This window comes from Benincasa hispida, chromosome 10 (genome assembly GCF_027475165.1).
Source record: "Benincasa hispida cultivar pf3 chromosome 10, pf3_genome.v1.1, whole genome shotgun sequence".
Classification (NCBI taxonomy): domain Eukaryota; kingdom Viridiplantae; phylum Streptophyta; class Magnoliopsida; order Cucurbitales; family Cucurbitaceae; genus Benincasa; species Benincasa hispida.
In genome coordinates, this window is record NC_143487.1 from 41,091,109 (window position 1) to 41,108,634 (window position 17,526).

The 17,526-nt window shown below is 38.0% G+C and overlaps 1 protein-coding gene across 11 annotated transcripts in view; it reads left to right on the plus strand.

The window, feature by feature from the left end:
- Window positions 1-7,668: 7,668 nt before the first annotated feature.
- LOC120088145 (cleavage and polyadenylation specificity factor subunit 3-II) overlaps window positions 7,669-17,526 on the plus strand; it is a 61,111-nt gene continuing 51,253 nt past the window's right edge. For 4 of the 11 annotated variants that reach the window (XM_039045235.2, XM_090305975.1, XM_090305974.1 and 1 more), the window contains exons 1-5: window positions 7,669-8,320; window positions 9,237-9,305; window positions 13,482-13,648; window positions 13,726-13,903; window positions 14,022-14,094. In XM_039045235.2, coding sequence (XP_038901163.1) covers window positions 13,624-13,648; window positions 13,726-13,903; window positions 14,022-14,094 — 276 coding nt within the window. In that variant the 5' untranslated portion in view covers window positions 7,669-8,320; window positions 9,237-9,305; window positions 13,482-13,623. The remainder of the gene's footprint in view (window positions 8,321-9,236; window positions 9,306-13,481; window positions 13,649-13,725; window positions 13,904-14,021; window positions 14,095-17,526) is intronic. The other 7 variants (XM_039045234.2, XM_039045245.2, XM_039045238.2 and 4 more) reach the window with 6 other exon arrangements.

The following is a 17,526-nucleotide window of genomic DNA, read 5'->3' on the forward strand; positions in this document are numbered from 1 at the left end:
CATACCAGAGAACATTAATGTCTACTGCCATCAGCAACTCATCGGGGAATCTTTCCTCAATATCTTTTTCTATCCCTTGAACCTCGCAATTCTCCAATCGTGACAAATGGTCGGTGACTTAGTTCTCGGTGCCCTTCCGGTCTTTAATCTTCAGGTCAAACTCTTGCAGGAGCAACACCCACCGTATAAGCCTCGATTTTGCATTCTTCTTCATCATCAAATACTTGACCGCAAAGTGATCCGTGTACACCACAACGTTTGTTCCGATTAAGTACCGTCGGAATATCTCTAATGCAAATACCACTGCGAGCAGTTCCTTCTTTGTGGTTGTATAATTCTCCTGTGCATCATTCAATATTTTACTTGCATAATAAATAGGATGCAATATCTTATCCATGTGCTGACTCAAAACTGCGCCCACAGCATATCCGCTAGCATCGCATATCAACGCAAGTGGTTGCGTCCAATCCGGAGCAATCAAAATGGGTGTGGAGATGAGCACATCTTTCAATGTATTGAATGCTTTGGTGCATGCGTCATCAAAATTATATTATCGGTCAGCTTCTAGGAGTGAACTTAAGGGCCTTGGGATCTGGGAGAAGTTACGAATAAATCTTCTATAAAACCCAGCGTGTCCCAAAAAGCTCCTAAGTGTTTTTACGTTCACTGGTAGGGGTAACTTGGAAATTGCGTCAATCTTTGCCTGATCAACTTCCAATCCTGCCTTAGAGATTTTGTGACCCAACACTATTCCTTCTTCCACCATAAAGTGGCATTTTTCCCAGTTCAAAACAAGATTTGTTGCCACAAATCTCTTCAAGACCTTTTCAAGGTTAGATAAACAGGAGTCATAAGTATTACCGAAGACTGAGAAATCATCCATGAATACCTCGACTGACTCCTCCAAGTAATCTGAGAATATTGCCATTATGCATTGTTGAAAAGTGTCTGACACATTGCAGAGTCCAAAAGGCATGCGTCAGAATGCGAACGTACTAAATGGGCACGTGAAGATTGTCTTATCTTGGTCCTCCGGCGCAATTGCTATTTGGTTGTACCCTGAATAGCCGTAAAAAAATAGAAGAATTCATTTCCCGCAAGTCTATTTAACATCTTATCAATGAACGAGAGTGGGAAGTGGTCCTTTTTAGTGGCCAAATTCAGCTTGCGATAATCCATACAAATTCTCCACCCCGTAGTCGTTCTTGTGGGAATTAATTCATTCTTGTCATTAGTGACGATTGTCATCCCCCCTTTCTTCGGAACACACTGCACTGGGCTCACCCAACTGCTATCAGATATCGGGTAGATGACACCTGCATCCAACCACTTTACTATTTCCTTCTTTACGACCTCCCTCATGGCAGAGTTCAAGCGACGTTGCCTTTCTACTAATCCAGTCTTTCCTTCTTCCATACGAATCTTGTGCATACAATACGAAGGACTGATTCCTCGAATGTCTGCCAAGGTCCATCCTAAGGCCTTTGTGTTATTTCTTAGGATCTGTATGCACACATCTTCTTTCTCCTTACCCAGCGATGCAGAAATGATAACCAGTAACGTGTTGTTACTCCCTAAGTAAGCATACTTAAGGTGCACAGGCAATGGCTTTAACTCTAGCACAGATGGTACTTCCAAAGATGGCTTAATGTGTTATGATGTCCGTTCAGATAACTTGAGCGGTTCAGATAATTTGATTCAACATGAATTGTGGCGCAGTCCTCCTCCAACATTGCACCGATTTCAAAATCTTCTTCCTCCAGCTCCTTCAGGGGTTCATGCCAAGGTTCTTCCCACAGTTCCTCAATACACTGGCAATTTTCTATATCACCTGGGTACTTCAACGCATTGAACACGTTGAATTTTACTTCCTGATCGTCGACCCTGATGGTTAATTCTCCTTTTTGCACATCGATCAGTGCTCGCCCTATTGCGAGAAATGGACGACCCAAGATGATAGGGACTTCTCTATCGACTTCATAATCCAATATGACAACTTCTGCCGGGAAGATAAACTTGTCCATTTGCATGAGAACATCCTCTATCTTGCCCTCATGAAGCTTTATCGATCTATCGACCAACTGCAATATGATCGTGGTTGGTCTTGCGTTGCCGATATCTAGCTTCTTAAAAATCGACAAGGGCATCAAATTTATGCTTGCCCCTAAATCTCATAGCGCGTTCCCAACCATCTTCCTTCCTATCGTGCAAGGCAATGTAAAACTCCCAAAGTCCTTCATTTTAGTGGGGAGATTGTTTTGAAACAGTGCGCTGCACTCATAGTTAACGTAGCTGTTTCATTTTCCCTGATCTTTCTTTTATTGGCAAGAATATCCTTGAGAAATTTTACATAACTCGGCATCTGCTCTAGTGCTTCTATCAAGGGAATGTTAATGTGTAGCTGTCGGAGAACGCCAGAAACCTCTGAAATTGCTTGCTATCATCTTTCTTCTTCAGCCGGGACAGAAAAGGTGGCAGATTCCGCCGTATTTCTTGTTCACTTGGCTGTTTGTTGAGGTCTTATGCTTGCTGTGTTTCATTAACTGGAGGTTGCGTTGATTTAGAATTCATGTCTTAAGGAGCTTCATCTTTTGTTGATGAACTTACTTCTGAACTGGTACTTTTTTCAATATTAGTTGATTGTTCATCATCAAAAGTCAAATCTACTAGTGTTGTTGTTGCATCCGGTACTAATGGCATAGGGGTTGTTGTTTTGCCATTCCTCAATGTCACTGCATGACATTGTTTTTTACCTCTGAGCCCCGATACTCTTGAGTTTTCGTGCCGCATACTAAGCGCTTTCTTCTTTAATACCCTCGCAAGCTGATCTATCTGTTCTTCTAATTCTTTAAGGGAGCCAGCTTGCGATTGCCTCATTGCCTCGCTCTTTTCAATATAATATTTTAACGATGTCTCCAGAGATGAGGTGCTGCAAGAGGTATCATATAAGAACAGTTGGTCACAGGGTGGTGTACCTTGAGAATTACCTGGGTTGCAGTCCAGATTAATGAAGACCGGAGGGTTGCCTCGATCCCCGTGATAACTGTACTCATAGAAACTATGACTCTCTTGATTGTGATTCCCATCCCAACCTAAAGTTGGGTGATCCCACCAACCAGGGTTATAGATGTTGCCAAATGATTAACCGTAGACAACATATACGGGTTGTTGATTCCATGGGTAAACTTCTACTGGATGTCCCTCTCCATATTATGCAATTCATTGCGGCCACGTGAGTCAATGCATTGACTTGCGCTGTCCTTGAGAGAGAGTTCTCTGTTGGTTAGCCACTGTTTGAAGGAGTGAGGTCATTGTGGTCATCTGATCGACCAGTGCGCTCATTGTATCCGTTGACACATCAACACTTTTTTACTCTTTCTTGCTCCCGACCCCTTTCCTCGAGCCTGGTATCAATCCACTCATCAGAATGTTGCGAGATACGATCCAATATGTTCTTTGTTATATGACTTGTTCATTAATCCTCCTTCTGCGGAGGCATCGACAACTGTTTGTGTTGATTGGTCTAAGCCATTGTAAAAGGGTTCCATCAAAATACTATTGGGAATCCCGATATGCGGACAACTCTTCACTAACTGTCAGAATCGCACCTAGGCAGTGCTCAAGGTTTCGTAACCCTTTTGTTCGAAATTCAAAACATCCGTCCGCCTCTTCGCATTGACAGCTGGAGGAAAGAATCTATTCATTAATCTATCAACCAATTGTTCCCATGCATTAATCTCGTCTGGCTCTAACGACTGAGCCCACCTCTTTGCTTCATCCCACAGTGTGTACGGGAACAGATATAGTTTAAGATCTTCTTGAGTTACAACAGGTATGGAAAATGCGCTGCACATGTCTACAAAATTTGTCAAATGAGCGTGTGGGTTTTCTCCTTGCGATCCTCCGAATTGACGTACATTCTGAATCATCTGCAGCATAATAGGTCTTATTTCAAAGCTGACATTCTTCTCAACCATGGGTCTTAAAATTCCTGGTGAGAATTATAAAAATATGGCGCCGCATAATCCCTCATAGGGATATTATGGTCAGCAGCAAGAAAAACTGGATCTTGCGCTGGCAAATTTTCCCTTTGGTTTCTTGCAGGTGCCACATTCTCATTAGCCATGCTTCTTCACTAATTAATTTGACCCTGATGAACTCTTGCGCGAATAATACACTTGATCTCTGGGTCTGCTTAGAATTTCTGGATCACTCCAGCACTCATAAGCCGTCAGACTGCTCTCCGCGTTGAACAGTCAGTACAAAGAGATCTGTCCTGCATATATCACAAAAGTATTCAACACTAACCGTTAACCACTCCCCAACAACGGTGCCATAAACTTGTAATGGCAGGGATGCATAAAGCTATAGATTAATTAAGCCTATGTCCTACAATGCGTGGATGGATGATGATTTATGCGATACTACTTCTAGATATGCATTATTAATGGAAGTTCTTGTAGTATGCTATGCGTTGTCACAAGTTTCCTTGTGCTGGAACCAAGTATAATTCCACCGCAAGTTTCTCGGTGTGATCCGAGGCCGAACATAGGGATTGTTTGAGGTTATTACGTTATATTTGTGATACATGTGACCAGGGGTTTTTCAATTTATAAAAGGGTTTGTGTACAAGTATCTAAAATTGCGATAAAGTAAAGTAAAGCAATAAAATGCGATAATAAAATAAAGTGCAATAAAATAAACCTAAGCTAAGATGATACAAGATACAGGTTTCATGATACAAGATACTGAGGTCAAAGCTGTCTGTGAAGATTATACAAAGATCGTGTAATGCGATGGCAAGTCTTATGTACGAAGCAGAAAAAGAAAAGATAACTAATATAAACATTAAAGCTATTAATTGCATTAAAGAAAAGATTATATAAAGAAAAGATCGTGTAATGCGATGGCAAGCTCTTAATTGCATTAAAGCTATAAGTACGATTTCGTTCTTCCCTTAGCGTACACCTCTCGATGATCGGCTGCGTTCCCACATGTTTGTGGTGAAACAGGGACAAATATAATGAACGCAAGATTACTTCCATCTCTGGAAGTATTACTCGCTTTAGTCAACGCATTCTTCTAACCTTCTCTCGATAGATCAGAATAACATCTTCACTTCTGCTCTTACAAGTGAAGATGCCGCCTAGCATGCCTTAGCTAAACGCATTTATCTCTTTAGCATAAATTAAGTTACTCGTTTAATCCATATTAACTACCAAGGGATTAAGAAGACGTCATGAAGGAAACGATTAATGGTAGAACAGAAACAGACAAATAAGTGAAAATGGAAATGATCGAGACATTTAATAAATCTATTTAGTGTTTGATACATGATTCGTGAATGAAGAGATTAAGAAGATGAAATACAGTGATGAATAGAGTTAGAAACAAATACAAATAAGCGCCAACGTCTTGGCGCCGATCTGGATGGAGGTTTTCTTGCCGGTGTAGATGGACCGAATGGAAGGATGGGCTTCCCTCTCAGACTTGCTCAACCGAAAGCAGGGATCTGAGCACAGAGCTTCACGGTGGGGATTTGGCAGAATCGTGCTGAGACTCACCTCTCGCCCTTGTCTCTTCTCTTCCCGGATTTCTTTAGATCAGCACTCAGCTCAACTTTTCTCTCAATAATCTAGCATCAATTAGCCCTCGTATCAAGTATATCTTCTTTAAATTCTATAGGGGTATTTATAGGTGAAAGCTCTAACTCTTTCCTTGTGGGCCCCACTTCTTGTTATGAAAATTCTGAAGATGAAGGAATAAATATTCCTTCTGTTATGCAATTAGACTATCAAATATGCACAACGGTTAGTTGTACACGTGTCACAATCCTCCGCATTTGCGCTGCTCAGCTGCATCTTTCGATTGGGTACTCGCATGCGGTGTTGTTTTTATTACCGCATGCGGTTGGAATTCAGATCTGGATCGACTGTCGCATTGCGCCGTTATTGCGTTGATCGTCTTTTCATTGTTGATTGACAGGCGCAATGTGACGGAGATGCGCTGTTCAATTTCTTGTTGAGCCTTGATCGCAAGCGGTGACTTGGTTTCCTGCAAAACAGATTAGAAATATCCTCTTCTACCATCTTAATAATGTTAGTGGGTGTAATTACGATAATTTATAATTAATGTATTTCTAAGCTAATTTTCATACAATTGACGTATATTTACTCTCTTTTGGTTGCAATATCTAGATAAGGCAACATAAATAACTTTTATTTCTACAAGTTATCAATCGTGCAGTGCCAACGCCTCATCGTCTAACGCTATCACCCATCGCATAGCATTATCGGTCATCGTATAGCGCTATCGCCCATCGTATAGTGCGACTCTCCGCATCGTCTAGCATCGCACTTTACCGCACGATTGCATACTGCATCACTTAGCTCCCCGCTTTGCTACACGATCGTCCAGCGCCCGCTTACACGATTGCCTACCTCATCGTGTAGCGCTGCTCACTTACTATACGATTGTCTACCTCATCGTATAACGCCACTCCTTTGCTACATAATCGTCCAGCGCCCATGCATGCACAAACTTGAGGCTGCCACATGCTTTGCTAACCTCTCAAGACATTGGCTGCCGCATGCGTTTCTCTTAGACACATTTTGGCTTCCTTCAACGCCCAAATAATCTCTAAAATGAGCAAGGCCAACGCATGGAACAACACTTAGCCAATTTTCTAGCTCCCAAGCATGGGTTACACTTAGCCAATTTTTCAAGCTTTACCCAAGAGTCCAGCTTTCAACTTCAAACTTTTCTTCGCTTTTACAGAGAAGGTCTTCAAGTGTAAGTCTCCTCTTCTTTGTAAAAAGCATGGTTATTATATGTTTATCATGTATTTCTTCTTTTAGTTATCTTTTTTTCACGAAATTCTAAAGGCATATGCGTTCATGCGCTTCTATTGAGGAATTCGATTCTTTCTAGTGATCCCCTCAATTTTTTCAATTAATGATGTCTCTCTTAACTTGATTCACAGAGAAAAGAGTTCTCTGTGAATTCTCTCCAAATACAAAAATTCTCTCTCTTCAAATGGGTTTCTGCCAACCGGTACCTTGCTAAGAGAATAGGAGGAAGATTTGATGGTGGTGTCTGTCTCTGTTCATTAGGGAGATAAATAGAGAAGAAAGAGTTGGTGAAACTCTTGAAGACTTGGAAAAGATTGAAGAATAGTTCTTCAAAGATATAAGATCTTCATCCCTATATTTGTATTAAGATGCTTAGCCTAAATTTACAGGATTGTGGATGTTTTTTTTTTATATATATATTTTTGTATGTGTATTGAATTTTTTGAAATGAAAATTGAAAGCAATAAGTGATCACTCGCTTCCTCTAGGAATTTGACCCCTTCACTAAGCCTATATGGTCACCTAAACCTATATCTTAAATAGGTTCTCAAGCAAAAGATACTTTATTCCCTAATTACTTAAAGTTAAGAATGTCATTTCTACTCTCGTTCACCTCCTTCAACAGAATATAATGACATAAAAACCCATTAAAAATCAACTTGGAATCCAAAAAATGTCCAAAAACTAACATGTTTGCCTAGACATTTGTAACTTAATGGATGTTAACTTATCCTTAATTATCGAAATTATTTTCCCAAGATGGGAACAACAAGTTAGGGCAGTAGGAAAGTAGGGAAATAGTCATCTTCACAAAACTTGGGTATCATTGCCATCTACAAGACAGTTAAAAACAGGAACTAAACTCGAGACCAAAGACAACCACAAAATTTGAACAAAATAAAGAGTTAACTGCTTTCGATCTTGGTGTAGATCCTCGGTGAGATCGACCATCGAGTTTGAAACACAATGAATATATTAAGCTTTGATCTCAGGCCTCTAGAATTAGAGCATGCAAGTATTTGGGATTTTATTTTGGAATTTTGAGAATTTAAAAAGGAATAGGTAATATATATATACATTTACTTATTTGAAGTCAGTCTTCGTCTCCGGCGATTCTCCAGCAGCCACAGGCGTAAGGCAGCGACGACTGGAGCCCACACCCACGAGAACGTCCAGCTTTCTTGTCGACGACGGTCTACGTTCACCCACGAATCTAACTTGCATTGTGAGTACAACTCTGAACAGCTTCGCCTAGGCTTTTGGAGCGTCGTTTCTTCTCAGTTTGAGACTCCAGCGTGAACAAGTTGGCAGCAGTGTTTTGGGTGGGGGGTAAGCTTTGGATTGTTACCCACACGGCCACACTCCGATTGGCTTCAAATTAGTGCCCATAACGTTTAAGGTCTACATCTGCAATTTGGAATGCTTTAGGAAACCAACCAGCATGGTTCGGGGCCTTTCGGTATGTTTCGGTAAGGATCATTGCTTTAATTTCCTTTTTGAATTGAATTTAAGTATTCAGATATTACTCTGGCTTGTAACTTTTTTGTTGTTATCTTTGGATAAATTTCTCAGTGTTCGATTAAGGTTCAGCAAGTCTGAACATATGGACTAGTTCAGACTTGACTAAAGTATGTTAGAGCAGTTTTTGACTTGTGAAAGTTTGTTGGGTGTGGTTTTGGACGAATTCTGAGTGATCGATTGGTGGATTTTGGGATCAGAATGTTCCTCTTGAACATTACTGTCGACCAAGGTTTTCGAACTGAGTTCTAAACAAGGTTTAAAATGTTAATGTCGACATAACTATCGAGATCTTGATTTTACGGAAATATCGATAAAACAACAATAGTTTAGGGGTGTGTAGAGTGACCGTAGTGAGGTTTGGTCTTTGGTGATGTCTCACAGTTTTTCGGTTTCAAAGGATTTTTGTAATTACACCCTAGGCATTATTTTACCTAGTTAGAAACCCTTTCTTTAGTGGGGTTTTTGTAGGCTTAGTTTTTTGTATGCTGCTTTATACTTTCATTCTTTTTCAATGAAAGTAGTTGTTTCTATAAAAAAACAATGAAATGTTGATTTCAATGAATATTTTTGGAAAATTTATAAAACAAAAAATCCAAGTAATGAATTTAAATTAGTAAATAAATATTTTATGATTTTTAAACAAGTTAACATGTCTATTCTTTATATTATATTTACATTAGTGACATTTTGTTGCTTATTTTTCTTTTTTGTGTGGATTTTTCTATGACGCAATAGAAGTATCAATGCATCTATTATGTCGATGTCAAATCCATGGATCTGTGGAAATATCGATGAAAGTATCAACATGTCGACGAAAATGTAGTACTATGGTTCTAACATATGGACATTGTATTTATTTTTTAGGCTTCTAAAAGTTGATATTTGTTGAAGGAAGTGGATTTTCGGATTGAAAACTGTAGGTTGTTGATCAAGGTAAGTAGTTTCCACATCCATTCCATGATATAAATTTTTGATAAGAATATGTCTTAATTGTTGTGATTTGATAAATGGTTGAAAGTGTGTTTTGGATGTTCAAAGTATGTTTTATGTGATTTGAGAATTGAAAGAAAACATTTTGTATATTTTTAATTGATTTTGTCAAATGAAAGTATGTGATTGTTTTGAATTTTAGTTGCAAGTGTTTTCTTTGATTTCAAATTGAAAGTGTTTTTGTAATGGGTTACTTCAGAAAATTATTTTTTTTGAAAAGGAAACCAGTCTTTTTATTAATGCATAAAAAGAAAGTACAAGAGATGTGTATTTAAAAGAGAACGATACATGACACGGGATTAGGAGACGCATCCGGGCTTCTCAACTAGGTTGACACCCCCTTAGCATCCTCATCACATCCATAAAAACTCAAACATAACGGAAAGGAAAGAACTTACAAAAAGATTGAATACAAAGAAAACCATCCTCTTTTGAGAAACATAATACAAAACAAAAGGAAAAACATGAACATAAGTCTATACTACTTGAATCTTCTTGGTTGGAGAGTAGTGCCCCTTCTCTTTAAAAAACAATCAATCCGGGAGGATGAAGGCTTACCAATTTAGACAGATGTCTTGGAGAGAGTATGCTACGAAATGCTTAGAAAGAGAACACCATTGAGAAGCATTAAGTTTAGTAGCCTCGTAGCGGGTGAACCAAGGGTGTTCTCTATCTTGGAAGACTCTTTGATTTTTTTCAAACCAAATTTCAACTAGTAATGCTTTTACAGCATTGCACCAAATCAGATTCGAGGTTTTTCTGAGGATAGGACCTATGAGCAACTGCTGTACATTATTTCTAAAGATGTTGTCGAAAGCCCAGCTGATGTTGAAAGTTGTAAAGAGGGTTGTCCAACAATTTCTGGCCAAAAAAAAATGTTGCAGCTCTTCTCCTTCTGACTTACATAAGACACACTAATTAGGAGAAAGAAAATGGGAAGGCAGCTTGTGTTGCAAAACTGAGGCGTAGTTTAGGGCTCCAAAAAGCATGATCCATACTGTAATATTCACTCTTCGAGGACTATTGGTCTTCCATAGAGCTTTTAGTAGGCAAATGTCAAGAGGTGGGGCCAAAGCAAGATGGTTAGAAAATGATTTTACCATGAATGAACCATTGGCTTCTAAGGACCAAGTTCGAGAGTCGGATCTGTTTGAAGGCTTCATGTTGGATATCAAGAAGAGCAAATTTTGAAAATATGATATTTCTTCTTCTTTTAAGAGTCTTCTAAAGGGTAGAGACCATGAAAGGGTTTGAGAATCCCAATGATCCAATATAGATCCATTTTGGTTGGAAGCAATTCTGAACAAGGAGGGAAAACTGTTTTTGAGGGGAGTATTACCAGTCCAAGTGTCATGCCAGAAAGCTATTCTGCTTCAATTTCCCAGTTTGAAGATAGCCCATGAGTCTACTTTCAACCAAGTTTTTGAGATGCTGATCCAAGGGCTACGAAGGCTGCAAATTGTCTTCCCAGAAGTGTGCCATTCACCAAAATTTCTGCCATGAATACTCTTTATAACTTGTCTCCAAAGAGAGGAGTTCTCTTGCATAAAGCGCCACCCCCATTTGGCTAGAAGAGCCAAGTTTCTTCTTTTTAATCCTCCTAGAGCCAGACCACCATCTTCTACTTTTTTAGAGACAACTTCCCATTTTACCAAATGATTTAGCTTCCCTCCTTTATGTCCTTCCCAAAAGAAATTTCTCATAATTCTTTCTATAGAGGAAATAACCTTTTCTGGCATTAAGGAGGAAGACATATAATAGGTTGGTAAATTTGAGAGAACTGAATTGCATAACATTGCCCTACCACCTCTTGAAAGGTTATATCTTCTCCATTTGTCAAGTTTACTCTGAAGTTTATGAATCACCGGCTGCCAAACGTCTACTCTTTATGGATATCCACCCAATGGAAGACCTAGATACAAAAAAGGAAGCTGCAAAGTTTTACAACCTAACCTTGAGGCCACAACTTCTTGCTTGGAATCTTCAATATTGATTTAAAAAATGGCTGATTTTTCCCAATTTATTTTCTGACCGGAGCGACATTTGAATAATGCAAGAGTTTTTCGAAGAGTCTCTAACATTCCATCATCATATCTACAAAATAAGACGGCGTCATCTGCAAATTGGAAAATTATTGAAAGGTCTGATTTGATGATTTCTTTTGCTGAGATTGGTATTTGAAACTACATGTTTTGTTTCAAATGCTTAATGAACGATTCAATAGGGCTATCCAGATATATATGCCGAGTTTTGTTTTGAGATTGTATGCTTATGTGGTTGTAGCTAAATGTGGAATCAACGATAAACGAAATGATTGAATCTTACTTGTGACTTTTGAGAAAGCATTTTATAGTGGTTCGACATTGCTTTGGAATAAGATTCATATGTGTGCTACTCATATGACCTCACACTTAAGTAATTGATTGTTATACTAGTCAATTGTCGATCAACATCTTTGACTAAATGAATGAATGACCGGTGTTATTGATGTGTAACCACATGTGCTGGGCTACTTCAGTTATGCATCTTTCCTATTCTGTATTAAAGCTATTGAAAGTTTATTCGAACGTATTGGTTTTGCTAAAAGACTATTTGAAAGTTTCTGTTTGAAACATTTAGTTTTGGAAGCTTATTTGCTCGAAAGATTTTGATTTCGAAAGTATCCTTTGTAGAAAAATTTTGACCGAAAGTTTTGCAATGATTTATATTTTTATTTACGAAAATCTTTAAAGAAAATGAATTTCAAAGCTTGATATGGAAATTGTTTATTGAATATTTTTTTTGTACTCATCTTTGTTTTCAAAATGTTTTAGGTGACAAATTAGGTGATAATTTGGGGTGTAGTGAAGTTTGGTGTTTCGGTTTAGGACATCAACAGCTAAGAAGCACAGACTCTGACACGTGACACGAATATGACACCACACCGACACATCGACATATCAATTTTCACAAAACTAGGACAAAACATGTTGGGGACACTTTATTTTTATTTTTACCTTTACAAAAGTAAATATATTTGTGCATATTTTGACATATTGTGAAACATGCACGCATATATTTTGCAAAAGAAAGAAAAAACATAAATGGAAAAGAGTAAAGATAAAAACTGAAGGAAAAATAATAGAAATGGAAAAGAAAAAAAAGGAAGTGAAAAGTTGCCAACGTCGATACAGTTAGAAAGAAGAATTGGTTTTTATTTATTTATTTATTTTTTTGTGAAAAAAGCATATTGTGGACTTGACTTATGTCTTGAGGGTGAAGTGTTTTAGTGTGGACAAACAAACTACAAAGTGTGTAAAAACCCTAGATTTTTTTAAAAATTATTATTATTTTTTTTCAAGGGCTATCAGTTAATTTTAATGGGCTTAAAATGTCTCTTAAATGGCTGCCAATAGTGGGTCTTGTTTCTATTTTTTAAAAATTTTTTAGATGGCGTGCCTTAGTTGTGTCCTCACGCGTCCTTAGCATGTCTTGATGTGTTCTGGGCGTGTTCTAATGTGTCCTAGGTGTGTCTTAACGTGTTGGAAATAAAAAAATAAAAAAATAATACACACTAGCTGGCGTGTTGGACACGTGCCGGAGGTGTGTCGGTGTTTGACATGTGTTCAACACCCACACTTGGCCGGAGTGCAATTCTTTATATATCAAGGGATGTTTATCTTAGAATTTGATAGTTTGACCTAGAAATTGTTTGTAATAATTTGCTTCCTCTAATTTTTGTAAGTTGTAAAAGTTTATAATGGTTATGTTTCTGCATTATTGTTTTAATAACTATATTGACGGGCTGTTACAATAAAGTTAGTCATTTCTTCCAATTTCTTGTTTAATTAGCCATATTTATTATTTTAATCAATTAAGGATTCATACCTATAAAATTAATTGGAAAAATAATTCAACGATTGAGAAAAAAATATAAATTAATCATGCATGGAGCTCGGGGTGTTATATCTACCCGTACTTCATTATGTAGTTACTGACCACCATTTCCAAAAAATGAAAAAAAATCCAGAAATGTTATATTCATGCTAACTAGTGGCTAATCTTTCTCTCACTCTTCAATTGTCACGTGGCTCTTCTTCTTTTTCAGTTAATTTCACTGCTTGCTTTTGTCTTGCTTAGCTCAGTGTTGCAGTCATTGTTGCTCTCCACCAGAACTGCAGTCCTTTCTTTTCGCTCTCGCCTCCTAGTTGCCTTCTCTCTCTCTGGGGTCGGTGAGGGCTAGCATTGTGTAGAAGTTTGTCCGAGTTGAAGGGCTATTGCAATGGCCATCGATTGCCTCGTTCTTGGTATTCCCCTAGTTTTTCCATATGTATTCTTTATTTAATTATCTTTTCTGAGTTTGATCTTAATCTTTATCTTTTAGGTGCTGGGCAAGAAGTTGGGAAGAGTTGTGTGGTCGTCACAATCAATGGAAAGCGAATTATGTTTGATTGTGGAATGCATTTGGGCTATGTTGATCATCATCAATATCCTGATTTCTCTCGCATACCTGCTTCTTGTGACTATAATACTGCTCTCTCTTGTATCATCATCACACATTTGTATGTTGTTATTGTTGTTGTTGTTATTGTTATTATTATTATTTTGTAGTGATTGATAAATGTCTGTTACATTCCTTACAATGCTGTGTTTTTATCTCTTTTCTCTGCTATTTTGCAGTCACTTGGACCATATAGGTGCTCTTCCATACTTCACTGAAGTTTGTGGCTATAATGGACCCATTTACATGACGGTAAGTTTCATCTAATACACATGCTTATAGATTTTTGTCTATGTCCTTTTGGTTTTACCATGACCATGTTAGATTATTTTTTTTTTGAAGATTTAAAGAATTTTGCTCATTCCAAAATTTATATGAAGTGAAACTACCAAAAGAAAAAGAAAAAGAAAAAGAAAAAGAAAAAGAAAAAAAAAAGAAAAAGAAAAAGAAAAAGAAAAAGAAATATAGCGTTCTTTCATAGATCTCAATTAAGAGATACAAAAACTTTGGAAGAACAAAGTGCACACAAACCATGGTTGGAAAGTTTTTGTATTGATGTATAGCTTACTTCCTGTGGACTGTGGACCTGGTGTTGCCTTCCCAGGCCCTTTGATGTATTTCTTGAAAACAGATGGCTGTATTTCTTGAAAATAGAGGGCTGTTCTTGACTATAATGTCTTTGAAATTTTCGTCTTCTTGGTTGGTTTAGTCTAGGAATTCCACTCTCGGAAGAAGTAAACTCACTTTCTTGATCTTCTTGGTTAACTTCTTGGAATCTTGGAGCAACTCGGCTTCTTGTTGAAGAATCGGATTCACTCTCAGATTCTTGTCTTGGTGGTCTGTCAATTCCTTCTCTGTCTCTCTCCTCCTTTGTTTCCAGGTCGTCGTGGAGGAAGGGTAGCCAACACCTCTTCCATTTGCCTTGACAACCTTTCAATCGCTCAAGTAATTTCTGTCATGCCGATCTTCATTTCTCCTAGAGATTCTTCTACAATCATCAATTGGGTAGTAGAAGGCTTAGGGGTTAGAGGCTCGACGTCCTCGGGTTGGGGATGACACCCTTCCCTTTTGAGTGTTGCGTTCTTGCTAGCCATAGAGTTCCCACAATTGAGGGCTCTGATACCAAAACTTGATGTGCAAAGTGATGGAACTCAATTCTGAAAAAAAAATGCTTCAAAGTTGTATTAAATATAGAGAGAGTTTAATTTAAATACTAAACCCCTTTTACAACATAAACTAAGAGTTACCAACGACAACCTTATTTCAAGAATCAAGAGTACACCCAAGATTTCCAAGAAACAAGATTACCAACAAATGTCCTGAAATTTAAAACAAAAACCTGAAGAATCCACACAAGACAAGCAAGAAAAGTCAAGAAGAACCCTCTGTTTTTCAAGAAACAACCCTCTGTTTTCAGGAAATACATCACCCTTCTTCAATTTCTTTAGGTTTTCAACGTCCTCCTCTACCTGATAGAAAGATGTTGGAAGTGGTAGGTTTTTGTAAGGTCTCCAATCACTCCAACATATTTAGGGAGATGCAAAAAAGGTATCCACACAATGTAGCTGGTTTGAAATGTTGTGTGTGGCTCATTTGAGACGTGAGGACCATTGAGAGAGGTTTACGTAGGGGTTTGTGATTTCTAAAGAAGGAAAAGTTGTAGCAGCCGAGTGCTTGAGGAGGTGGGTTCCAATTTTCTCGAACAATCGACTTATCTTGTTCTTTCTTCATGTTATTGTTTTCTTTGGCATTTCTCTGTAATTGATGAAATTATATTATGAAACTCTGAAATCCATAAATTCAATATGACAATATTTCTCTTGTTTTTTTGGGAAGATTCTTGGTTAATTTTCAAGTGATATCTTAAAACTGGTATCAGAGCACGTTAAATTGTGGGAAAGACACATACTATGGCACAAAAATAGCATGAGGAAAGAAGTTTCTTGCATTAAGGAACTATTGTTGAGTTTGAATAAATGTTTGGAGAAGTTAACTATGGAGGTGAGGCAGATCTCTTAGAACAAGGTGAGAGAGACATTGGTTATCTTTGATGAGTTTGGTATGAGGCGGAAGCCTTAAAATACTGAAGGAAAATCATTACAACCTAGTGAGTCTAGTGGTCAAAGTGGTCGAAGCTAGTTCAAGAAATTGGAAATGCTTGTGTTCTCGAAAATAGATCCAAATTCATGGCTTTGAAGGGCCAAAAGATACTTCAAAATACATGAATTGACGGATATAGAGAAGATCAAGGTGTTGGTGATCAGTTTTGAGAAGGATGCGGTAGACATGGTTTCGTTGGGTGATTAAGCGAAGGAAGATTGAAACCTGGGCAGATGTGAAGACTTGCTATTTAAATTGTTTCGACGGACTCAGGATGGAAGTTTATGTGTTTGATTCTTCTTGATAAAACAAGAAATGTCGTTGGTCGAGTTTCAACATGTTTTAGAAGTTTGTTCATCCTCGTTTCCACATCTTGAAGAGGATGTTTTGGAGAACACCTTCCTTAAAGGTTTGTGTCCGACGCTCAAGGCAGAGGTGATCATACGTTAGCTGGTTGGGCTAGAGAAAGTTATAAAACAGGCCTAGTTGATAGAGGATAGGGATTTGTTAGTGAAATTGGCCTTGGTGGATTTGGGGTCCATGAGTCTAACTACTGGAGTGGGCCAGAGTACTGTTTAATAGACCATCCATTCTCCTAACCCTAATCAAACAAATTGGGTATCAAAACCTATTGTCCTGGAACCACAAAAGGATGCAACAATGAAGGTTGTCTAGCATTGAATATTAGTCAAAGTGAGAGAAGGGCTTATGTTTTTGGTGCAATGAGAAATTTTTCATAGTTCACAATTGTAAGAATCAGAAAGTTTTGAATTAAGGGTAATGGTTGTCCATGACGTAGACAAAATTGAGTTTGAAGTAGAAAGTTTAGATTAGCAACAATTGGAAACTAAAGCCTTGGAGGTTGATGATGTTGCTGAGTTGGCATTATGAGTTGTATTAGGGTTTTCAGCCCTAGGAACAATGAAGGTCAAATGGGAAGTTGGAAGAAAAGAGGTAATTTTGCCATCAGTGTTTAGTTGAAGACCTTGATCTGCCAATCACCAAAACATCCAACTACGGAGTAATTGTGGGTTAGGCAATCAGGGGAAAAAGAGTTTGCAAAGCCATAATGGTGGGACTTCTTGAATGGTTAGTTAAAGAGAATTTCTTACCTCTTCAATTGGGCAATGTTGATGTTATTCTTGGAATGCAATGGTTGGGGAAAATGGGCATTGATTGGATTGATTCACTATGATGTTTATTCAGGGGTGAATATTGTTACCATTAAAAGTGACCCCACACTTACTGAAGTTGAGGTATCCTTGAAGATGTTGGCTAGAACGTAGTCTGAGGAGGATGAGGAATTCTTGATTGAATTGCAATAGTGATAGTGGTGGAACAAGGAATTCAATTAAACAAAAAGAGTCAAACAAGCAACGATTGTTGTGTTCAAAATTCGAATGTTGTTGGAAGAGTTTGGTTCAGTTTTTGAATGGCCCACGCAACTCCCTCCAAAATGAGGGTCAGCCTAGTGAATGTGATGCCATTTTAGTATTCCCATACGTAAAAGAAAGAAATTGAGTAGTTAGTTGAAAAAAGGATGGAGGGTGGAGGTTTTGTGTAGATTTTTTAGTGTTGGATCAG